The sequence below is a fragment of the Pseudophryne corroboree genome, chromosome 6, assembly GCF_028390025.1.
Source record: "Pseudophryne corroboree isolate aPseCor3 chromosome 6, aPseCor3.hap2, whole genome shotgun sequence".
Lineage (NCBI taxonomy): Eukaryota > Metazoa > Chordata > Amphibia > Anura > Myobatrachidae > Pseudophryne > Pseudophryne corroboree.
In genome coordinates this window covers 496,223,370-496,247,177 of record NC_086449.1, presented here as the reverse complement: position 1 = coordinate 496,247,177, position 23,808 = coordinate 496,223,370, and the positions used below count along the sequence as shown (strand labels likewise).

At 44.6% G+C, this 23,808-nt stretch overlaps 1 protein-coding gene across 4 annotated transcripts in view; it reads left to right on the top strand.

Annotated features, from left to right (window-relative positions):
* The window catches only part of SCAF11 (SR-related CTD associated factor 11), a 329,496-nt gene extending 306,275 nt beyond the window's left edge, over nt 1–23,221 (top strand). For 3 of the 4 annotated variants that reach the window (XM_063927353.1, XM_063927352.1, XM_063927355.1), the window contains 3 exons: nt 13,968–14,186; nt 14,390–14,509; nt 22,505–23,221. In XM_063927353.1, the coding sequence (XP_063783423.1) occupies nt 13,968–14,186; nt 14,390–14,509; nt 22,505–22,612 (447 nt within the window). In that variant the 3' untranslated portion in view covers nt 22,613–23,221. The remainder of the gene's footprint in view (nt 1–13,967; nt 14,187–14,389; nt 14,510–22,504) is intronic. The other variant, XM_063927354.1, reaches the window with a different exon arrangement.
* Nucleotides 23,222–23,808: the final 587 nt, after the last annotated feature.

Here is a 23,808-nt window from a genome sequence, read left to right as displayed (position 1 = left end):
GACAAAGAGGTTCGCACAGTCTAGTAGATAGAATTTTATAGTAGTCATTGGCAAAACCGTCAGGGCCCGGAGTCTTCCCAGTCTTCAGTCCAGCTATTGCTAAAGAAACTTCCTCAGTGGTGATAGGTGCAAGAAGAGAGGTACAGTGCGACTCTGACATTTGAGGCAGATCAGTAGAAGACCAAAAGCTAGACCTGTGGGTCTGGTTAATAACAGGACGTGCATAAAGAGTGGTATAAAAAGACTGTAGCACCTCAGCAATCTCGGCCGAGGTCCGTACTCTCTCCCCACCTTGGGTGAGCAGAGAGTGAATGACCACTTTAGGGTGTCTGCGTTTTAACAAACGGGATAACAGTTTGCCAGACTTATTGCCATATCTGTAAATGCCACAGTCTCTTGAAAATGAATATTTAGCTTCCATTTGAGAAAGGAGGGTGTCAAACAGTGTTTTTTGTGTAAGGTATCGTTCCCTAGTAGAAGGGGAGGGGGAGGATTTAAATTCCTGAAAAAAGTGAGTAAGAGCCTCCTGGGCTTCCAAATATTGTGAGTTCAAATCTAAATCCCTCTTTACTATAGGACATAATGTGCCCCCGAATAACTGATTTTGACGCCTGCCAGAAAAGAGCAGGATCCTCACTAAGAGTTTCTCCATTATGCGTATGATAATCCAGCCACGCTGCATCTAATGAGGAGCGGAATTTCAGAGAGCCACTTAAATGAGAGGGGAAGTGCCAGGAGCGAAAAGGGGATTTTTCTGAGAGGAGCATCAATTTCATCCAGCATAAAGCATGGTCCGAAATACAGATATCCTCAATTTTAGAGTCTGCCACTTTTGAGAAAAAGGAGTCAGATAGCAGCAGATAATCAATCCTCGAGAACGTGTGGTGCGCAGCTGAGAGGCATGTAAATTCTCTTTCTAATGGGTAGCATGCGCGCCACACATCCACTAAGGACAACTGCGAGCAAATATAAGGGATACCAATACGTGGTAACGAGGGGGGAGCGCGAGGGGGGGGGGGGGGGGGATTTATCCAAGGTTGGAGAAGAATATAAATTAAAATCTCCACCCAAGATTATAGGAATTTCAGAATATTTTAGTAGCTTAGTGACCATGTTCGTGTAAAATTGCTTAGAGTACTGATTGGGAGCATAAATATTACAAAGTAGGAACCTGGATGCATACAATGTGACATCTGCCAGTACATACCGACCCTGAGTGTCATCTAAAATCGCATGGACAGAGATAGGGATCGTGTGCCGTGCTAAAATAATCACTCCCTTAGCCTTAGAAGAGAAGGAGAAAGAGGCTACCACAGACCAACCCATAGTGTTCAGTTTTACTACCTCATTTGGCATAAGGTGAGATTCCTGAATGAAAACAACATCCATCCCCACCTTCTGAAGATAGAGCAAAATCTTTCTGCGTTTAGCTGGGGAATTAATCCCTCCCACATTCCACGTGCCGACACTCAAACTAGCCATGCATCAAATAAACTGTGAAAACCAGAAAACCTGCGCACTAATCATGATATCTACAGCCGCCGAAAAACGGATACAAATCATACCGGGGTGGACACATAAGGAGGAGAAGGGGAGGGGGAGAAGAAAAGAGGGACAGAAACATAGAAAACACAAAAAATATAACATTAACATTGTGAAAGAAAGTCCTGCTAAGGACAATCATAACTTAAGAAAACGAGAACAACCGGTTCAAGCAAGCACAGAGGCCGTCATGGACCGCCAATGAGCCAGCCAGAATTATGAAAACCTGAGGAAAAAATGAGGGAGGGGGCGCCCTTACCCACCCTCGGAAACATAATATATGTAAATATACATTGGAAAAATAACAAGAAAATATCAGAGCACACAGAGCATGTTACAGAAAAAGAAAAACGCAGCCTGTCACATAAGAAGTAGGGGGAGATATCTCCGCTAAGCATATATAACCATTCTAGAAAGATTACATAGCCACAAAAAGACAACAGATGAATAAGAAAAATCTAAAACAGAAAACAAGGCAAAAAGGTTCAGCCTGCTGTATAAGACCAAAGTCTCTTTTGGGGGAAAAAAACACCTGCAGCAGATTCTACAGCAGTAATTAAATTGGCAGACATAACCGGAAACAGAGAAGTCCAGGAGCAATACTCAGCCATCGCGATCCAGGGTGTCATCCGCCTGAGAGGAGTCGTCATCTGCCTTGGATGCCTCAGAAACATAAGCCTCTGCATCTGCAAGATTTGTAAAGTCCCGGAAAGAATTTCCATCAAACAGGCGTAGTCTTGCAGGGAAGAGCAGAGCAAATTTTTTATTCGCCTTTACCAAACGGGAGCAAAGGGGGGTAAATTCCCGACGTGCCCGGGATACCTCCGCGGAGTAGTCCTGGAAAATGGCCAAACGAGCTCCCTCCCATTGTAAATTCCTATGCCTCCTGGATGCCGTCCATATTGCCTCCTTATGGAGAAAGTTCAGACATTTAAATATAACCACACGTGGTCTGCTATTAGGTGAAGAACGTAGGGGACCCAGTCTGTGGGCTCTCTCAATAACTAAGCCAGTGCATTCATCTTGGATATGCAACAAATCAAGGACGGACGTTTGTAAAAAAAATAAAAAAAAGGCAAATCAGGACCTTTCAGTGACTCAGGGAGCCCCAGCACCCGAAGATTTGATCTCCTCGATCTATTTTCAAGATCGTCAACCTTGTTCAGCAGCTGGAAGTGAGATTTCTGGAGCTCATCATATCTGTGCTTAAGATCCCCAACATCCTGAAAAGTCTCCCCCAGCCTTTGTTCATTTGTAAGAACAGTCTTGGATAACTGCTTGATTTGGGATTTTAGGTCTTTTACTGCCTGCTGCATTTTAGCAGCATGTGCATCCATGATAGGCTCCATGGCATCCCTAACAGCTCTCACTACATCAGCATAAGTCACTGGAGAGGCAGGGGAACAGTCAGGCTCACCTGAGGGAGAAATGTGTTTTGCAGAAGCCTGTTTAATGCTGCCAGCAGCCTGCAGACTCGTTTGTGAGCTAGGTGCGGCGGCCATCTTGGATTCCCCCAGCCGTTTTTCAGACCTCGATCTCTGGGCTTTAGGGAGCATGGGGGAGGACAGAAACCTTTCCATCCAGTCCCCAGCACTTTCCCACAGGTAGTGTACGTCAGGTGCGGAGAAAAGCCGCGAGCGGGAGGCGCTGTGTGCTCCGGTTACTGAGGGTGCAGGAGAGCTGCAGCAATCAGCTTCTCCTCACATGGGCGCCGGAACCGGAAGTCCGTTCCCTTTCCTTTAAATACTCCATGACATTCCAGATTTGCACCCATTGTTCAGTATCAATCAGCTCCTGTCATGTGTTTGAAAAATGACAGGAGCTGATTGGATGAAGCACTGTTTATCATTTGGAACGAGTGGTAACTAGAATATCGCTCATTAAATCTGCCCCATAGTTTTGAACGCTATTACACAGGGAAAGAGGAGAGAAGAGGGAGCTGCATTATATACAGGGAGTTTTATCTAGCCTGTCTCTTCCTAATGTATAAAGGAAGCTACATGTTGTAATGGCCGCCATTTAATATTTCAAAGGAAAGGAATTATAGGTAAATAGTTTTCTCACCATAACTGCGTGCACACATAAAGAAGTGGAGTACCATAGTGTGCCAGATGGCACATTGTTCAAGTAAAGTTGATCTAGAACACCCCAAATTAAGTCCTCCCATCCATACATTCTGTCTTCCACTTATTGATCTCTTCAACTACCTATTTTTTCCATTGCAGAAAAGCATGCTACTGCCATAAGTCAGCCAATGTACATTAACCCCTTCAGTTTTCAGTTTCTCATTTAAAAACACTGGGGGGTATCTTTTTAAATTGGTGTGGGAGTGGAGGGGGAGATGCAGGGGGGGGGGGCGAGAGGTGGGGCAGGGCGAGGTGGTCGCTTGGCGATTGCCCATGGGCAGTTGCCAGCCCCAGCGCTGATTCCCGGCTGCCTTGCAGCGCCCAGGAATCGGCATTAGCCATTATACAGCTAAGCCCGCCCCCCAGCCAAAGGGAGTCCGGGGTTTCTGGCTTAACTTCATAATGGAGGATGCCGATTACTGGGCTGTCCCCAAGGAATCAGGAGATAGTATGCACGAAAATCTTCCGGGCTAGCCAGCGCTGCTGTCAGCACTGGCTAGCCCGGAAGATTTCCGTTCATGCCACTGAAGAGGTTAAAGAATACATTCCGACATGATAGCAATCACTATAATGGGAGTGGCTCAGTGACCACGTGGCCCAGAGTGGCGATTGGGACAGTTATGAGGTTGTGCTTAGGTTTAAAAGATAGAATTTACACCAAGTTTATTAAGTTTTCTCTGACGTCCTAGTGGATGCTGGGACTTCCGTAAGGACCATGGGGAATAGCGGCTCCGCAGGAGACTGGGCACAAAAAGTAAAAGCTTTAGACTAGCTGGTGTGCACTGGCTCCTCCCCCTATGACCCTCCTCCAAGCCTCAGTTAGATTTTTGTGCCCGAACGAGAAGGGTGCATGCTAGGTGGCTCTCCTGAGCTGCTTAGAAGTAAAAGTTTAAATAGGTTTTTTATTTTCAGTGAGTCCTGCTGGCAACAGGCTCACTGCATCGTGGGACTAAGGGGAGAAGAAGCGAACTCACCTGCGTGCAGAGTGGATTGGGCTTCTTGGCTACTGGACATTAGCTCCAGAGGGACGATCACAGGTTCAGCCTGGATGGGTCCCGGAGCCGCGCCGCCGGCCCCCTTACAGAGCCAGAAGAGCGAAGAGGTCCGGAGAAATCGGCGGCAGAAGACGTTCCTGTCTTCAGATAAGGTAGCGCACAGCACTGCAGCTGTGCGCCATTGCTCTCAGCACACTTCACACTCCGGTCACTGAGGGTGCAGGGCGCTGGGGGGGAGCGCCCTGAGACGCAATAAAACATGTTTAAACCTTATATGGCTAAAGAAATACATCACATATAGCTCCTGGGCTATATGGATGCATTTCACCCCTGCCAGTTTTCCTAAAAAAAGCGGGAGAAAAGGCTGCCGTGAAGGGGGCGGAGCCTATCTCCTCAGCACACAAGCGCCATTTTCCCTCACAGTTCCGCTGGAAGGAAGGCTCCCAGACTCTCCCCTGCAGTCCTGCTACAGAATCAGGGTAAAACAAGAGGGGGGGGGGCACTATTGGCAGCTAATATAAAACAGCAGCTATAAAGGGAGTAACACTTACATAAGGTTATCCCTGTGTATATATATATATAGCGCTCTGGTGTGTGCTGGCAAACTCTCCCTCTGTCTCCCCAAAGGGCTCGTGGGGTCCTGTCCTCTTTCAGAGCATTCCCTGTGTGTGCGCTGGGTGTCGGTACGATTGTGTCGACATGTATGAGGAGGAAAATGATGTGGAAGCAGAGCAATTGCCTGTGTTAGTGATGTCACCCCCTAGGGAGTCGACACCTGACTGGATGGTCGTATTTAAAGAATTACGTGACAGTGTCAGCACTTTGCAAAAAACTGTTGACGACATGAGACAGCCGGCAAATCAATTAGTGCCTGTTCAGGCGTCTCAGACACCGTCGGGGGCGCTAAAACGCCCGTTACCTCAGATGGTCGACACAGACCCAGACACGGATACTGAATCCAGTGTCGACGGTGAGGAGACAAACGTAATGTCCAGTAGGGCCACACGTTACATGATCACGGCAATGAAGGAGGCATTGAATATTTCTGACACTACAAGTACCACAAAAAAGGGTATTATGTGGGGTGTGAAAAAACTACCAGTAGTTTTTCCTGAATCAGATGAATTAAATGAGGTGTGTGATAAAGCGTGGTTTTCCCCCGATAAAAAACTGCTGATTTCTAATAAATTATTGGCACTATACCCTTTCCCGCCAGAGGTTAGGGCGCGTTGGGAAACACCCCCTAGGGTAGATAAGGCGCTCACACGCTTATCAAAACAAGTGGCGTTACCGTCTCCCGATACGGCCGCCCTTAAGGAACCAGCTGATAGAAGGCTGGAAAATATCCTAAAAGGTATATACACACATACTGGTGTTATACTGCGACCAGCAATCGCCTCAGCCTGGATGTGCAGTGCTGGAGTGGCTTGGTCGGATTCCCTGACTGAAAATATTGATACCCTGGATAGGGACAGTATATTATTAACTATAGAGCATTTAAAGGATGCATTACTATATATGCGAGATGCACAGAGGGATATTTGCACCCTGGCATCTAGAGTGAGTGCGATGTCCATTTCTGCCAGAAGAGCGTTATGGACGCGACAGTGGTCAGGTGATGCGGATTCCAAATGACATATGGAAGTATTGCCGTATAAAGGGGAGGAGTTATTTGGGGTCGGTCTATCGGACCTGGTGGCCACAGCAACGGCTGGAAAATCCACCTTTTTACCCCAGGTCACCTCTCAGCAGAAAAAGACACCGTCTTTTCAAACTCAGTCCTTTCGTTCCCATAAGGGCAAGCGGGCAAAAGGCCACTCATTTCTGCCCCGGGGCAGAGGAAGGGGAAAAAGACTGCACCAGGCAGCCTCTTCACAGGAGCAGAAGCCCTCCCCCGCTTCTGCCAAGTCTTCAGCATGACGCTGGGGCCTTACAAGCGGACTCAGGCACGGTGGGGGGCCGTCTCAAGAATTTCAGCGCGCAGTGGGCTCACTCGCAAGTGGACCCCTGGATCCTGCAGGTAGTATCACAGGGGTACAAATTGGAATTCGAGACGTCTCCCCCTCGCCGGTTCCTGAAGTCTGCTCTACCAACGTCTCCCTCCGACAGGGAGGCGGTAGTGGAAGCTATTCACAAGCTGTATTCCCAGCAGGTGATAATCAAGGTACCCCTCCTACAACAGGGAAAGGGGTATTATTCCACGCTGTTTGTGGTACCGAAGCCGGACGGCTCGGTGAGACCAATTTTAAATCTAAAATCCTTGAACACTTACATAAAAAGGTTCAAATTCAAGATGGAGTCACTCAGAGCAGTGATAGCGAACCTGGAAGAAGGGGACTATATGGTGTCTCTGGACATCAAAGATGCTTATCTCCATGTCCCAATCTACCCTTCTCACCAAGGGTACCTCAGGTTTGTGGTACAAAACTGTCATTATCAGTTTCAGACGCTGCCGTTTGGATTGTCCACGGCACCACGGGTCTTTACCAAGGTAATGGCCGAAATGATGATTCTTCTTCGAAGAAAAGGCGTCTTAATTATCCCTTACTTGGACGATCTCCTGATAAGGGCAAGGTCCAGGGAACAGTTAGAGGTCGGAGTAGCACTATCTCAGGTAGTGCTACGTCAGCACGGGTGGATCCTAAATATCCCAAAATCACAGCTGATTCCAACAACACGTCTACTGTTCCTGGGGATGATTCTGGACACAGTCCAGAAAAAGGTGTTTCTCCCGGAGGAGAAGGCCAGGGAGTTATCCGAGCTAGTCAGGAAACTCCTAAAACCAGGCCAAGTGTCAGTGCATCAATGCACGAGAGTCCTGGGAAAAATGGTGGCTTCTTACGAAGCGATTCCATTCGGAAGATTCCATGCAAGAACTTTTCAGTGGGATCTGCTGGACAAATGGTCCGGATCGCATCTTCAGATGCATCAGCGGATAACCCTATCTCCAAGGACAAGGGTGTCTCTCCTGTGGTGGTTACAGAGTGCTCATCTTCTAGAGGGCCGCAGATTCGGCATTCAGGATTGGATGCTGGTGACCACCGATGCCAGCCTGAGAGGCTGGGGAGCAGTCACACAGGGAAGAAATTTCCAGGGCTTGTGGTCAAGCATGGAAACGTCTCTTCACATAAATATCCTGGAACTAAGGGCCATTTACAATGCCCTAAGTCAAGCAAGGCCTCTGCTTCAGGGTCAGTCGGTATTGATCCAATCGGACAACATCACGGCAGTCGCCCACGTCAACAGACAGGGCGGCACAAGAAGCAGGAGGGCAATGGCAGAAGCTGCAAGGATTCTTCGCTGGGCGGAAAATCATGTGGTGGCACTGTCAGCAGTGTTCATTCCGGGAGTGGACAACTGGGAAGCAGACTTCCTCAGCAGACACGACCTCCACCCGGGGGAGTGGGGACTTCACCCAGAAGTCTTTCAAGTGATTGTAAACCGTTGGGAAAAACCAAAGGTGGACATGATGGCGTCCCGTCTCAACAAAAAACTGGACAGATATTGCGCCAGGTCAAGGGACCCTCAGGCAATAGCGGTGGACGCTCTGGTAACACCGTGGGTGTACCAGTCGGTGTATGTGTTCCCTCCTCTGCCTCTCATTCCAAAAGTACTGAGAATCATAAGAAGGAGAGGAGTGAAGACTATACTCGTGGCTCCGGATTGGCCAAGAAGAACTTGGTACCCGGAACTGCAAGAGATGCTCACGGAGGACCCGTGGCCTCTACCTCTAAGAAAGGACCTGCTCCAGCAGGGACCTTGTCTGTTCCAAGACTTACCGCGGCTGCGTTTGACGGCATGGCGGTTGAACGCCGGATCCTGATGGAAAAAGGCATTCCAGATGAAGTCATCCCTACCCTGATCAAAGCCAGGAAGGATGTAACTGCGAAACATTATCACCGCATTTGGCGAAAATATGTTTCCTGGTGTGAGGCTAAGAAGGCCCCCACAGAGGAATTTCAACTGGGTCGTTTCCTGCATTTCCTGCAAGCAGGACTGTCTATGGGCCTAAAATTAGGATCCATTAAGGTTCAAATTTCGGCCCTGTCGATCTTCTTCCAAAAAGAACTGGCTTCATTGCCTGAAGTTCAGACGTTTGTCAAGGGGGTACTGCATATACAACCTCCTTTTGTGCCACCAGTGGCACCTTGGGATCTCAATGTAGTTTTAGGGTTCCTAAAATCACATTGGTTTGAACCACTCACCACTGTGGAATTAAAATATCTCACATGGAAGGTGGTCATGCTGTTAGCTCTGGCGTCAGCCAGGCGTGTCTCAGAAATGGCGGCTTTGTCATATAAAAGCCCTTACCTAATTTTTCATTCAGACAGGGCAGAATTGAGGACTCGTCCTCAATTTCTCCCTAAGGTGGTTTCAGCATTTCACATGAACCAACCTATTGTGGTGCCTGCGGCTACTAGGGACTTGGAGGACTCCAAGTTGTTGGACGTAGTCAGGGCCCTGAAAATATGTTTCCAGGACGGCTGGAGTCAGAAAATCTGACTCGCTGTTTATCCTGTATGCACCCAACAAGCTGGGTGCTCCTGCTTCTAAGCAGACGATTGCTCGTTGGATTTGTAGTACAATTCAGCTTGCACATTCTGTGGCAGGACTGCCACAGCCAAAATCTGTTAAAGCCCATTCCACAAGAAAAGTGGGCTCATCTTGGGCGGCTGCCCGAGGGGTCTCGGCTTTACAACTTTGCCGAGCAGCTACTTGGTCAGGGGCAAACACGTTTGCAAAATTTTACAAATTCGATACCCTGGCTGAGGAGGACCTGGAGTTCTCTCATTCGGTGCTGCAGAGTCATCCGCACTCTCCCGCCCGTTTGGGAGCTTTGGTATAATCCCCATGGTCCTTACGGAAGTCCCAGCATCCACTAGGACGTCAGAGAAAATAAGAATTTACTTACCGATAATTCTATTTCTCATAGTCCGTAGTGGATGCTGGGCACCCATCCCAAGTGCGGATTGTCTGCAATACTTGTATATAGTTATTGTTACAAAAAAATCGGGTTGTTTATTGTTGTGAGCCATCTTTTCAGAGGCTCCTACGTTTATCATACTGTTAACTGGGTTCAGATCACAGGTTGTACAGTGTGATTGGTGTGGCTGGTATGAGTCTTTCCCGGGATTCAAAATCCTTCCTTATTATGTACGCTCGTCCGGGCACAGTATCCTAACTGAGGCTTGGAGGAGGGTCATAGGGGGAGGAGCCAGTGCACACCAGCTAGTCTAAAGCTTTTACTTTTTGTGCCCAGTCTCCTGCGGAGCCGCTATTCCCCATGGTCCTTACGGAAGTCCCAGCATCCACTACGGACTATGAGAAATAGAATTATCGGTAAGTAAATTCTTATTTATTATTGCATACACTCAAGTATGATTTTGAGGGGGTATAGAGAAGTGCAGATATGGAGTAAAATCACGTTTAATTCTATAAGGAAATGTCTCATATCCATAGTTTACCATGAAAAACGGCAAGGTGTACAAATTAACAGATACTGCATCAAATATTTTCAAGGATAAACTTTTGTTTTCACCAGAAAAGACTATCTGATTAGAAAACACCCAAACGATATTGTTAACATCACAACAGTTATTCGCTAAAGAGTTAAATAGGTGAAATCCTTTATTAATGCGGTGACATTTGTCAATATGGTTGTGAAATAAAGTTTGTTTGGCTGTAGTGTAGAAAGTCCAAATGCATAATAGTGGCTTTTGTAGTACAGGTTGAATATCCAAATATTCCAAAATATAGAATATTCCAAGCTACAGAATTTTTGCAGTGAGTGAGATAGTGAAACTTAGTTTTCTGATGGCTCATTGTCCTCAAACTTTGTTTAATACAGTTATTAAAAATATTGTATTAAGTGACCTTCAGGCTATGTGTATAAGTTGTACAGGTTGAGTATCCCATATCCAAATATTCCGAAATACGGAATATTCCGAAATACGGAATTTTTTGAGTGAGATAGTGAAACCTTTGTTTTTTTGATGGCTCAATGTACACAAACTTTGTTTAATACACAAAGTTATTAAAAATATTGTATTAAATGACCTTCAGGCTGTGTGTATAAGGTGTATATGAAACATAAATGAATTGTGTGAATGTAGACACACTTTGTTTAATGCACAAAGTTATAAAAAATATTGGCTACAATTACCTTCAGGCTGTGTGTATAAGGTGTATATGTAACATAAATGCATTCTGTGCTTAGATTTAGGTCCCATCACCATGATATCTCATTATGGTATGCAATTATTCCAAAATTAGGAAAAATCCCATATCCAAAATACTTCTGGTCCCAAGCATTTTGGATAAGGGAGACTCAACCTGTATATGAAACATAAATGAGTTGTGTGAATGTACACACACTTTGTTTAATGCAGAAAGTTATTAAAAATATTGGCTAAAAGGACCTCCAGGCTGTGTGTATAAGGTGTATATGAAACATAAATGAGCTTAGACTTGGGTCCCATCACCATATCATCTCATTATAATATGCAATTATTCCAATATACGGAAAAATCCCATATCCAAAATACTTCTGGTCCCAAGCATTATGGATAAGGGATACTCACCCTGTATAAAGACACATAAATTGCAAATGAGTGCAAGTGGACACGGGGTCTGATTCAGATGTATATAACTGTGCAGTACTGTAAAAATAATATGCTGCAGAAGGTGATCGTGGGATAAAGACACCTTCTGCCGGCATCGCGATGTGAGTGCTGCGTCCCAAGGTCGCAGTCCTCGGCCATCTGCATAAGCCTCAGCTTACTCAGACTGACAGTCGTAACTCCTCAGCCGGTGTCAGAAAATCTGCGTCTAAACACAACATGCACTCCGACAACATGATGGCGACATGTGCCTGTACTGTAGGGCAGTCACTGCCCCGGCTCTGCTCCCCAGACGCTGCAGCATGTCATTCATGGTGCAGATTACCAGTGTGATGAAAATAGACTAGTATACAATCTATATACACCAATTAGTTTTATAATATAGCGCATATCATATAACACAAAGAAATAAGACATGACAATAAGAGCAGCAAAGTATGCAAAGGCCCAAACTCCTAAAATCTTTCATCTATGCTTAAAATAAGCTAACCTTTAGAAAGTAAAGTTGATCTGTCTTCTGCTCTGCACAATAATGGTAACCAGGTAGCTTCATGAATTGTAATGTCTTATGCAGGCCATTCAGCAAGAACAGCATGTTACATTTCCCTGACTCAACAATTCCAATCCTGCTTTAGTCAGGATTGTCGAATCAAGGATATTCAACATGTTGGGTTTCCCTAATACCCCGGACCAGGCATTGGCACAACGGGAAATTGCGCCGATACCTACCTGATGTATGTGCCCTTTTACCAAGAGAATTTTAGCTGCCGTCATAAACACAAAACTTCTTGCTTATTGAACGGTAACCTCCGTTCCAGGTACACAATCAATGTATTTCTAATTAAGGGTAGTGCCTCTCCAGTGTGGTTATGTTTTGACCATATAGACATAGTACACAACAAAGTTGCTTACAATCTGTAGCCTACATTGGGAATATATAGATTTTGTGCATCTGTAGCAGAGCGTATCCCTGCACCTCTCTCCTGACATCTCATAGGACCTACTGCGGCTTGTCCCTAGGAAATTCACATTGATATCTGCCTAATGATATGTTATAGGAATGCTCTCTGGTTGCTAGTAATTATTTTCTTAATGTACACTTCTGGTTTACTCCTAAAATACTGCTAGGTTTTGCTCCTTTACTGTACTTATAATGAGCATGAATGGGCGTCAGGACTACCTTTGTTACATGCCAATTTTTCGTATTTAAAGCCTTTTATTCCTTAAGTCACATGCACCTAGGAATATGCTTTTCTACGTAAGTGCTTTAAGAACTGAAAGGTGCAAGGATAGGACTGAGACGCAATTTCCAGAACCTCAGAGAGGGCAGAGAATTCATATTTTTGCAGGGAGACAAATTATGCAATCCTTCCTTCAGACCTGGGAATACCCCTGAAATATATGTGATCTCCACATTAATCTAATGGAAATAATGCAGGCACAGACAATGATATGGTGTCCCTGTAGTTTAGTCATGCTACTGCATTGGATTTCCCTTAAAGCCCTCAAGTTTTTACTTTGGCCAGTGCAAATAATTGTTTAGGCACCATCTTGGCCTGCACACCCATGCACTCCCTGTATAATATGGTCATTGCACAAATGCAAGTGCAGGGCATTCTAAAAAGAGCATCTCCACTGTTTTATACTGTTGTGATTTAAAAATCACATTACATACCTCCCAACTGCTTGATTCTTTAAAGAGGGGCATCTCCCGAAATTAGGTGGTATGGCCTTGTGGCAAGTGCTGTGATCACAAGCCACACCCCTGTTTTTCAAGAAAAGAAAAGATTACCAGCGCTGGCTGATCATGTATATAATGAAACAATCTAATAACCAAAAGGCTTAAATATAAAATATCACATTTATTTTACAAATGTAAATGAATAAATTGAACAATAAAATTAAATAAAAAATAAAAATAAGAATAAAATTGTGTATAAGTTTTCAATAGAAATGCCACAAGGTGCCTGAATTATTGGAAAGTCCACATTAGGCAATTGATTGACACTCAAAAGGGACCTTGATCACTGGAGATGTCCATCACTAATCGGTTATTAGTGCATAAACCGAAATATTGCAGATGTGAGGTAGTTACCAGTGATCCTTGGAGCAGATAAAGTCCACCTGTAATTAACTGGATCAGTTGTCCTCTTTGGCATGGAGGGATACGTCCAGAATGGCGGGTACTGCTAGAAAAATGTCCCCTGTTTTTGCCCATGTGGTGGCATGGGGACTGCTCTGTCCCTCTCAGCTGGTGAAGAGATGCTGTGCGCATGTGCACAGCGTCTATTCACTGCTTCTCCGTGAGAGAGGGTCTCCCAACTGCCCCCCTCCTCCACGGGACACTGTGGCCCGTGGGTGGGACTGCGGGATGGTCCATGAAAAAAGTGACTGTTCTGCCAACATCAGGACAGTTGGGAGGTATGACATTCGGGCACTGATAATTATGTGGGAGAGGTTTCAGATCTCTGGAATGGGGTTGGGAGGGGATACTTTTTGACACTGATGCTGTTGCATGTCAAATTAACATTGAACAATGTATTTACTTTTATTACATGTTCATGTGTGCAAATTTCAGTTTCGAAGATTAGCCGTCCTTTTTAATGTTTATTATTTTTATTTTTTTTTATTGCATTTTTGTGATTAAGGAAACATATTGACATTTCATTAACTTTTTAAAACAGGGTAATCCCAGTGCTTCTCATGTAAGTAATAATTTGAGTGCACCACTCTTGCCTGCTCCAACAGCAGCCCAAGGAATAGTTGGGACGGTTCTGGGACCAAGTTCTGGTAGTGTGGCAACATCAAGTCACAGCAAAAACGCACATGTTTCTGTAAAATCTGCTGCTGCAAAGGAAAGTATAACAGTGGAAGCCAGTGCGGATAGCTCCAAGAAGGAAAAGGTATATTTAGCCAAAATATGCCAGTGTCATTTCTGACCATTTAAATTCAAAACTGATCATTTTGCTGCTTTTATTCATTTATCCATAATATAAGCCAACTAAAAGGTCTAGCAGGATGCAAGTAACTAAAAAATAGTCTTAATTAGTTTTACTGTTTTGTCACGTAATGTGCTCTTAATGAAATCCTTTTTATTTGTTGCTAGAAAATGCAAATTAAAGAGAGAGCAGCACATGAAGTGAAAGTGGCTATAAAACAATACTATCAAAATAAAGACATCACAAAGGAAGAATATAAGGAGATAGTAAAGAAAGCTGTTGACAAGGTAAGCGGTTAATAATCATAGCATTCACATTATATATTAGAATAATTAGAAGATATTGTATATGTAACACGTGACAGAGCACTAATTTTACTAGTTTGTACAAATGTAGCCACGCTCATCTAGCCTGCAGTTTTCCGTATTCGTGGAAAGCCAGGCATGGCAAGTGTGCGACTAGTACTCACATCCATAGGAATACATGGGTCCTAAACTAAGCCACAGCGTACTTATGTGCGTGTGCCAGTGCGGCCGTGTTGTAGGTTGGATGAGCGCGGCTACATCTGTATTTGGTACTTGCAGCTCTTCACTGGGTTTTTTTAAGATACAGTACAAAACAGTTTCTCTTACGTCCTAGAGAATGCTGGGGTCCACATTAGTACCATGGGGTATAGATGGGTCCTTTGGGAGCCACTGGCACTTAAAGAGTTTAATTGTGGTCTGGCTCCTCCCTCTATGCCCCTCCCACCAGACTCAGTTTAGAAAATGTTCCCGGAGGAGTCGGTCACAGCTAGGGGAGCTCCTAGGAGTTTTTCTAGTTTTATTGTTTTTCTAAGAGGAGTTAGGTACAGCAAGGTTGCTGGCAACAGCTTTCCTGCTTCGTGGGACTTAGCGGGGGAGTAGGAACCAACTCTGAAGTTAATGGTTCTCTATCTCCGCTGACAGGACACTGAGCTCCTGAGGGTGCTAATCGCAAGCCCACGAGGTGACCGCTCACTGCCGCAGCATGGCTGCCACCCCCTAACAGAGCCAGAAGAAAGAAGAGTGGTGAGTTCAGCGCCGGCGGCCTGGTTAGTGGGTCACAGGCGGGAATGGCGGCACAAGGGTGGGAGCGCAGCTCTGTCAGGCTGCGCTCCATGAAGGCTCAGCAACACACTGATGTAGACGCGGCTGAGGGGCGTCCTGGACCAGCACGATCACCCTGACACTGGTAATGTTGCTAACAGGGGCTAATCCCACTGTTAGCGCTGAAGACCTCAGACCAGTATAATCTTAATGTGCGTGAAGCCGTGTTATTACAGGGGGCGGGGCTTCTCAGAGCGGATCCAGCACTCACCAGCGCTATTTTCTCCCTACAGAGCGCTGAGACACGCTGACAGGGAGCGCTGACCCTCCACATAACTCCAGTTACTGCGGTACCAGGGTGTTATAGACAGGGGTGGAGGGTGTAGTTAGAACTATTTAACCTATTAAGGTTATTTAGTCTGCGCCGGGCTGTTATCATAATAACTGCTCACTGTGTTTCTGGCTCCTTATACTCTGTGACTCTCTGAAGGTACTCTGGAGGAAACTCTGTCTGATATTTTCCTGTATGTGTATGTATATATCCACATTACTATGTCTAAGGGCTCTGTATCCTGTGCTGCAGAGTGTGTATCTTCTCCTGAAGAGTCTATCCCATGTACTCAGGACTGCAATTTGCTTTCCCAACCTGCCGAATCAGAACCCCCATGGGTGGATTCTTTAAGGGGAATGATAGTACAGATTTCACCAAGGATGTCACATAATGAGAAAGAGACGCAGTTTTTGAGAGTCTGTAGAGGGTTTGCAGCATTCAGCTCCTATTCCCTCAAATACCCCACCTACATACCCTAAAAAACGTCCACTTGCCCAAATAATGCAAGTTGACCCGGATACCGACGCTGATACAGACTCTGATACAGGGGACGGTGATGGGGATATGCAGGGAGGGGGATGCATCCTTTGCTAAAGGGGTGCAGTTGATGATTGAAGCCATTAAGGACGTTTTACATATTACTGAGAAAGTACCTGAGCAGGAAGAGGAATCTTATTTTACGGAAAATAAGAAGTCCTCCCTCACCTTCCCTGCTTCTAAAGAGCTGAACTCTTTATTTGAAAAATCCTGGTAAAACCCAGAGAAATTCCAGATCCCTAAAAGAATACTCATTGCTTTTCCTTTCCCTGAAGAGGATAGAAAGAAATGGGAAAACCCACCTATAGTAGACGCTTCTGTATCTAGGTTGTCTAAAAAGGTGGTTTTACCTGTCCCTGGTTCAACCGCCCTAAAGGAGCCGGCTGACCGCACGATTGAGACTACGCTCAAATCTCTATACACTGCTACAGGCGTGGCTTTAAGGCCCACTATTGCTTGTGCGTGAATTTCTAAAGCCATAGTAAAGTGGTCAGGCACATTACTAGAGGACTTAGATACTATGGATCGGTGTGACATTGATTTGTTTTTGTATCACATACAGGATTCTGCTGGGTTCATGGTGGAGGCCATGAAAGACCTTGGAATTCTGAATGCAAGGGCTACTTCCATGGCAGTCTCAGCACGCAGAAGACTCTTGCTACGCCAGTGGACTGTGGATGCAGAATCTAAGAAAAGTGTGGGGAACCTACCCTTCACAGGTCATGCTCTGTTTGGGGATGCATTGGATGCGTGGATTTCCACGGCAACTGCGGGTAAGTTAACCTTTCTCCCCTCAGCAGTTCCACCAACTAGGAAATCTTATCCTACGTCCGCACTGCAGCCCTTTTGGACCGCAAAATTTAAAAAAATCCAAATCCCCTTCCACCTACTTTAGGGGTGGTCGGGGAAAATCCAAACAACCTGCAACAGGTTCTCAGGAACAGAAACCAGGTTCTGTTTCCTCAAAATCTTCAGCATGATGGTGAACCTCCCAGCCTGGAGATCGGACTGGTGGGCGCGAGACTAAAAAATTTCAGTCACATCTGGGCGTCATCAGGCCTAGACCCCTGGGTGACAGACATTGTTACCCAGGGCTACAGACTGGAGTTTCAGGAACTCCCACCTCACAGATTCTTCAAATCAAGCTTACCAGTTTCGCTGACAGAAAGTGCTGTCGTACAGGAAGCCATTAAAAAATTGTTCCAAACAGAAGTTGTTATCCCAGTTCCACCTCATCTATACCACAAGGGTTAATACTCAAACCTGTTTGTGGTACCGAAAGCGGATGGTTCGGTAAGGCCGATTTTAAACCTAAAGTCATTGAACCCCTACTTAAGGGAATTCAAATTCAAGATGGAGTCTCTGAGAGCGGTGATCTCAGGTCTGGAGAAGAGGGAATTCCTAGTATCCCTCGATATCAAGGATGCATACCTTCACATTCTGATCTGGCCACCTCACCAGTCTTATCTCAGATTTGCGCTGCTGGATTATCACTATCAGTTCCAGGCACTGCCTTTTGGTCTCTCCACAGCACCGAGGGTGTTCACCAAGGTCATGGCAGAGATGATGCTACTCCCCCACAGACAAGGAGTGAACATAATTCCATATCTGGACGATCTCCTGATAAAAGTATCGTCCAGGGAGAGGTTGTTGCCGAGTATTGCTCTCTCCACTCCTCTACTCCAGGATCATGGGTGGTTTCTGAATCTTCCAAAGTCACATTTGGAGCCGACAAGAGGACTGCCCTTCCTGGGGATGATACTCGACACAAAAGTGCCGAGGGTGTTTCTACCAGTAGAGAAAGCGTTGGTCATCCAATCAATGGTACGGGATGGCCGGGTATCGGTTCATCAGTGCATTCGCCTTCTGGCGAAGATGGTAGCCTCCTACGAGGCTCTTCAGTACAGAAGATTCCATGCGAGGTCCTTCCAACTGGATCTCCTAGACAAATGGTCGGGATCACATCTTCACATGCACCAGCGGATACGCCTGTCGCCGAAAGCCAGAATTTCACTCCTCTGGTGGATGCAAACTTCTCACCTACTACTCGAGAGCCGCAGGTTCGGGATTTAGAATTGGATCCTTCTAACCACGGACGCAAAGGTTGGGGAGCGGTCACCCAAGGAAAGTGGTCAAGTCTGGAATACATCCTTCTGATAAACATTCTGGAACTAAGGGCCATATACAACGGCCTTTTACAAGTGGCACATCTGCAATGCAAGATCATTGCCATTCAGGTTCAGTCGGACAATGTAACTGCAGTGTCCTACTTAAACCGACAGGGCGGAACGAAGAGCAGAGCGGCAATGTCAGAGGTAACAAGAATCCTCCTCTGGGCAGAAAAGCATGCGGTGGCGCTATCAACAATCTTCATTCCGGGAGTGGACAACTGGGAAGCGGACTTCCTCAGCAGACATGATCTCCATCCAGGAGAATGGGGCCTCCATCCGGAGATGTTTGCAGAGGTGACAAGCCGATGGGGCGTACCTCAGGTAGACATGACCTCTCGCCTCAACAAGAAGCTTCACAGGTACTGTTTCAGGTCGAGAGACCCTCAGGCAGTGGCGGTGGACGCACTGGTAACTCCGTGGGTGTTCCAGTCTGTATGTGTTCCCTCCACTTCCACTCATCCCAAGGATTCTCAAACTAATAAAAAGAACAAGAGTTCAGGCGATCCTCATTGCTCCGGACTGGCTAAGAAAGGCTTGGTACGCAGATCTTCTGGAATTACTACTGGAGGATCCGAGGCCTCTTCCTCTTCGTGAGGACCTTCTTCAGCAGGGGCCGTTCGCTTATCAAGACTTACCGCGGCTACGTTTGAAGCAATGGAGGTTGAACGCCAGACCTTAGCTCGGAATGGCATTCCGAACAAGGTAATTCCTACCCTAATTCAGGCTAGGAAGGGAGTTACGTCTAAACATTTACCATCAAATTTGGAACAAGTATGTGTCTTGGTGTCAATCCAAGAAGTTTCCAACGGTGGAGTTTCAACTGGGACGGTTTCTCCTCTTTTCTGCAGGCAGGTGTGGATGTGGGCCTACGCTTGGCCTCTATTAAAGTCCAGATTTCTGCCTTGTCCATTTTCTTCCAGAAACAATTGACTGCCCTCCCTAAGGTTCAGACATTCTTGAAAGGGGTTCTGCACATCCAACCACCCTTTTTGCCTCCTACGGCACCTTGGGACCTTAATGTGGTATTGCAGTTCCTACAATCTGATTGGTTCGAACCTTTGCAGGAGGTGGACGTCAAGTTTCTTACTTGGAAGGCGGTCACACTGTTGGCATTGGCATCTGCTAGACATGTGTCAGAATTAGGGGCATTGTCATACAAGAGCCCCTTCTTGATTTTCCATGAAGATAGGGCTGAGCTCCGAACGCATCAGCAGTTTCTTCCAAAGGTTGTGTCAGCTTTTCATATCAACCAACCAGTGTCTACTGACTCCTCAATTACCTCAAAGTCCTTGGGTGTTGTGAGGGCTTTGAAGATATATGTGAAGAGGACAGCGCGTCACTGGAAGTCTGACGCTCTATTTGTCCTTTATGATCCCAACAAGGTTGGGTGTCCTGCTTCTAAGCAGACGATTTCTCGATGGATCAGGTTTACTATCCAGCATGCTTATTCTTATTGGACACGGCAACTCTCTACTCGTAAAGTGGGTTCCTCCTGGGCGACTGCCCGGGGTGTCTCGGCTTTACGGCTTTGCCGAGCAGCTACTTGGTCAGGGTCGAACACGTTTGCGAAGTTCTACAAGTTTGATAATTTGGCCTCTGAGGACCTAAAGTTTGGTCAATCTGTTCTGCAGGAACCTCAGCACTCTCCCTCCCGTACTGGAAGCTTTGGTACATCCCCATGGGACTAATGTGGACGCCAGCATCTTCTAGCACGTAAGAGAAAATAGGATTTTAATTACCTACCGGTAAATCCTTTTCCGTAGAGGATGCTAGGCGCCCGCCCAGTGCTTCGTATTCCTGCTTTACTTTGTTCAGTATTGTTGTTTCAGCCGTTGCTGATTTGTTCCAAGTTGGTTAGCTTTGCTTTCCTTTATTTGTTATGTTAAGCTGGTATGAATCTCACCACTATCTGTGCATTTCCTTCTCTCAAAGTATGTCCATCTCCTTGGGCACAGTTTCTAGACTGAGTCTGGTAGGAGGGGCATAGAGGGAGGAGCCAGCCCACACTATTAAACTCTTAAAGTGCCAGTGGCTCCCAAAGGACCCGTCTATACACCATGGTACTAATGTGGACCCCAGCATCCTCTACTGACTACGAGAAAAGGATTTACCGGTAGGTAATTTAAAATCCTATTTTTTGATGCTGAGCAGAAAACTCTTATACCAAGGCTCAAAAATGAAAAAGCAGCTGTCCAGAGCGGGATATTGGCTACAACCTCCGCAAAGGAAAAAGCCACACAAAAACATTGTAATACATAAAAAGTGAAGGCCAGCGCAGCGTGAACAAAACAGTAATGCGCCTTAAACAAAAACAAAATATTGTCAAGTTACGGAGTCATTGCTTAAATGTGGACATCTTTTTATTAAGATTCAAATCTAAATACACATGATTAATGCAAATTTGTAAGATTTATACTAATGTCTCTTGAATCAAAATCTTCAATGGACAAAAATTCTTCAGCATCAAACCACAGAATTGTAGATGTACAGTATACATTAAATTGAATTATGGTTATATCCTGCGCTCACCTTCCTTGGGTATTGGTTATGGCAGCAAGATTGCAGATGAGGCTGAACCCCTAACCTCACAATACAATGACAAAAAGGAGTTTTGCAACTGCGCCTGGAAAGTATATGAGTTTGCAATGTTTGGTAATATACTTGTTTTATTAACTAATCAAGATAAGCTACAAAATGTACATGCAAAACAAATTTGCTGACTTAATGATATGAAAAATAAGTACGAGAGAAAAAAGAGGAAGAAAAAAATGCTAGAAGAAAATTACTGATCGATGCAGGGAAGATACACAACGATGTTGAAAAAACTTATAAAATAAAATAAAAATAAAAACAAGCAAAGACAAAAAAAAAAAAAAAGGGGGGGGGCTCTTTGTAGATACTTTGTATATGCGTGCATACACAAAATATCATGGGGTCAAATGTAATGTCCAAGTGTTATGCTTGAAAGGAACGTGGCGTCCCACTTCCTTAACGCACTTGATGTTGGATAAATTGTCTATTACTGTTTTCCTTCACACAGTCCTGATTGGATGTATGTTCCAAGGTGAATTAGCATTCCTCTGTATTAAAATTAAGTCTATTGCAAGCAGTGATAGTGGGCAAATGTCCTTTGTGGGATTCTTTAGTCCAGCGGCGTTAGGGTGTCTGGATACGATCAAAGGAGACTCAGGTAAAAGCTCTGTAAAAAGCTCTGTAAAAAGGGGGGAGTACACGGCGGACAGTCCCGTTTCGGGTCTCTAAGCCGGTGTTACTTTCCCCCTCAGAGACAGGATCGTGTCCCTCCGATCGGGCTGGTGGACGGCGTCTGTATAAACAGGCGTTTTTCCACCATTTCCCAACGAAGGTCAGACAGTGGCCAGTCCGGAGCCAATTATTACCAATCCCTCTGAGATTCCCCCCGTTCACCCACCGGGGGTACCCCCTATTCACCCTAACGCCGCTGGACTAAAGAATCCCACAAAGGACATTTGCCCTCTATCACTGCTTGCAATAGACTTAATTTTAATACAGAGGAATGCTAATTCACCTTGGAACATACATCCAATCAGGACTGTGTGAAGGAATACAGTTATAGACAATTTATCCAACATCAAGTGCGTTAATAAGGAAGTGGGACGCCACGTTCCTTTCAAGCATAACACTTGGACATTACATTTGACCCCATGATATTTTGTGTATGCACGCATATACAAAGTATCTACAAAGAGCCCCCCCCCCTTTTTTTTTTGTTGGTTTTTGTCTTAGCTTGTTTTTATTTTTATTTTATTTTATACGTTTTTTCAACATCGTTGTGTATCTTCCCTGCATCGATCAGTAATTTTCTTCTAGCATTTTTTTCTTCCTCTTTTTTCTCTCGTACTTATTTTTCATATCATTAAGAGTCCGCAAATTTGTTTTGCATGTACATTTTGTAGCTTATCTTGATTAGTTAATAAAACAAGTATATTTGCAAACTCATATACTTTCCAGGCGCAGTTGCAAAACTCCTTTTTGTCATTAAATTGAATGTTCTGTTAGAGATGTAAATGTGGATACATTTTCTTTATCGTATTTTTTTATGATAAATCTTCAATTATGTTTGTGGTAGCACAAAACTTAAAACTGTATTTTCCCAAACATACAAGACCTCTCATTCATAGCGAATTACTTTTTTAGGTCTGTCACAGTAAAAGTGGGGAAGTTGATTCAGCTAAAGTGGCAAATCTTGTGAAAGCATATGTGGACAAATACAAACACTCTCGCAAAAAGGAGGATAAACTGTGAGCTGCAGATCATCACTGGAATTCCAACAATAGATTTAAGACTGCTACAGTCATTGTCAAAGTGCAATTTCAGTGTGTCAACATAATTATTCACAACTGTGATTAAAATCGGGTTTTGATAAAATTATTTTTCAATGTAGAAAAGTTTGGTTTAAGTCCCCCTTTCCCAACTTGTTTTCCTTCCCAGAACAGACTTAAATGGATTTTTGTTTTTACTAGAATGAACGTATGGTTAATGATGTACAGAGTTTTGACTTACTGATGTGTGTAATATTAGAGATGTTAATCTCAATGCTTGGCTATTGGCCAGTTACTGTGTGTACAGTACATGTAATCTGTTTAAAATTCTGATCATGAGAATCTTTGATTGTGTTTTTCCCCTAATCATAGTAAGATGTTTTTTCTTGGCTCCTTTCTAGTCTAACTGGACACGCTGGTCTTTAAGTGTACCCATTGTATGAAAGTGTGTGTACCTTGATATAGATCTGTTTAGAAAATAAACTTTCTGAATAACAATATGCTACTGCAAAATTTTGTGTCCAACAAACATATATATTTTTTTAAGATGGACACCAAGTATGGAAACACCAAATAAATATTATGCTGCTTGTTTGGTTTGTCTTTATTCACTTATGGTGTATTTAATTTTTTTTGTGTGTTAAATGGTCACTTTACTCAAACTCCATCCAATAAAAATACTGTGCTTTTATTATTATAGAAAGTCTGGTCTGGCACCATCTGTCCAGTTAGGGGTACTGTAGTGGATCGTAAGGAGTTTTGCTTGTTTTTTTTTTTTTATTCATTTACTTTAATATACTGTTTCATTTAAAAGTTGAATCTAGTTCATCCATGTTAAATATTTGAAAGGTTACTGCTGTCAACTTCTGTAAAACTCTTTATCACAGAGGTGTTCTATTTTATTAGTAGCTGACACTCCATCTGTCTTAATGTTTGATTGAGATGGTTGTTTTTTGGTGAAAGTAGTATATTGGTAATACATTGATTAAATAAACATGTATGAATTTCAGTGTCAGCTGTTGTAGAACTACACATCACAGTGTGCCCTACAGCAGTTTTTCTATTAGGTCATGATAAAACTCTGGCAGGGCATGCTGTGATGTGTAGTTCCACAACTAGAGGGCCACATGTTGAATATCCCTGATGTATAGCAATCTACAGTTACCAATATGGGGTTAA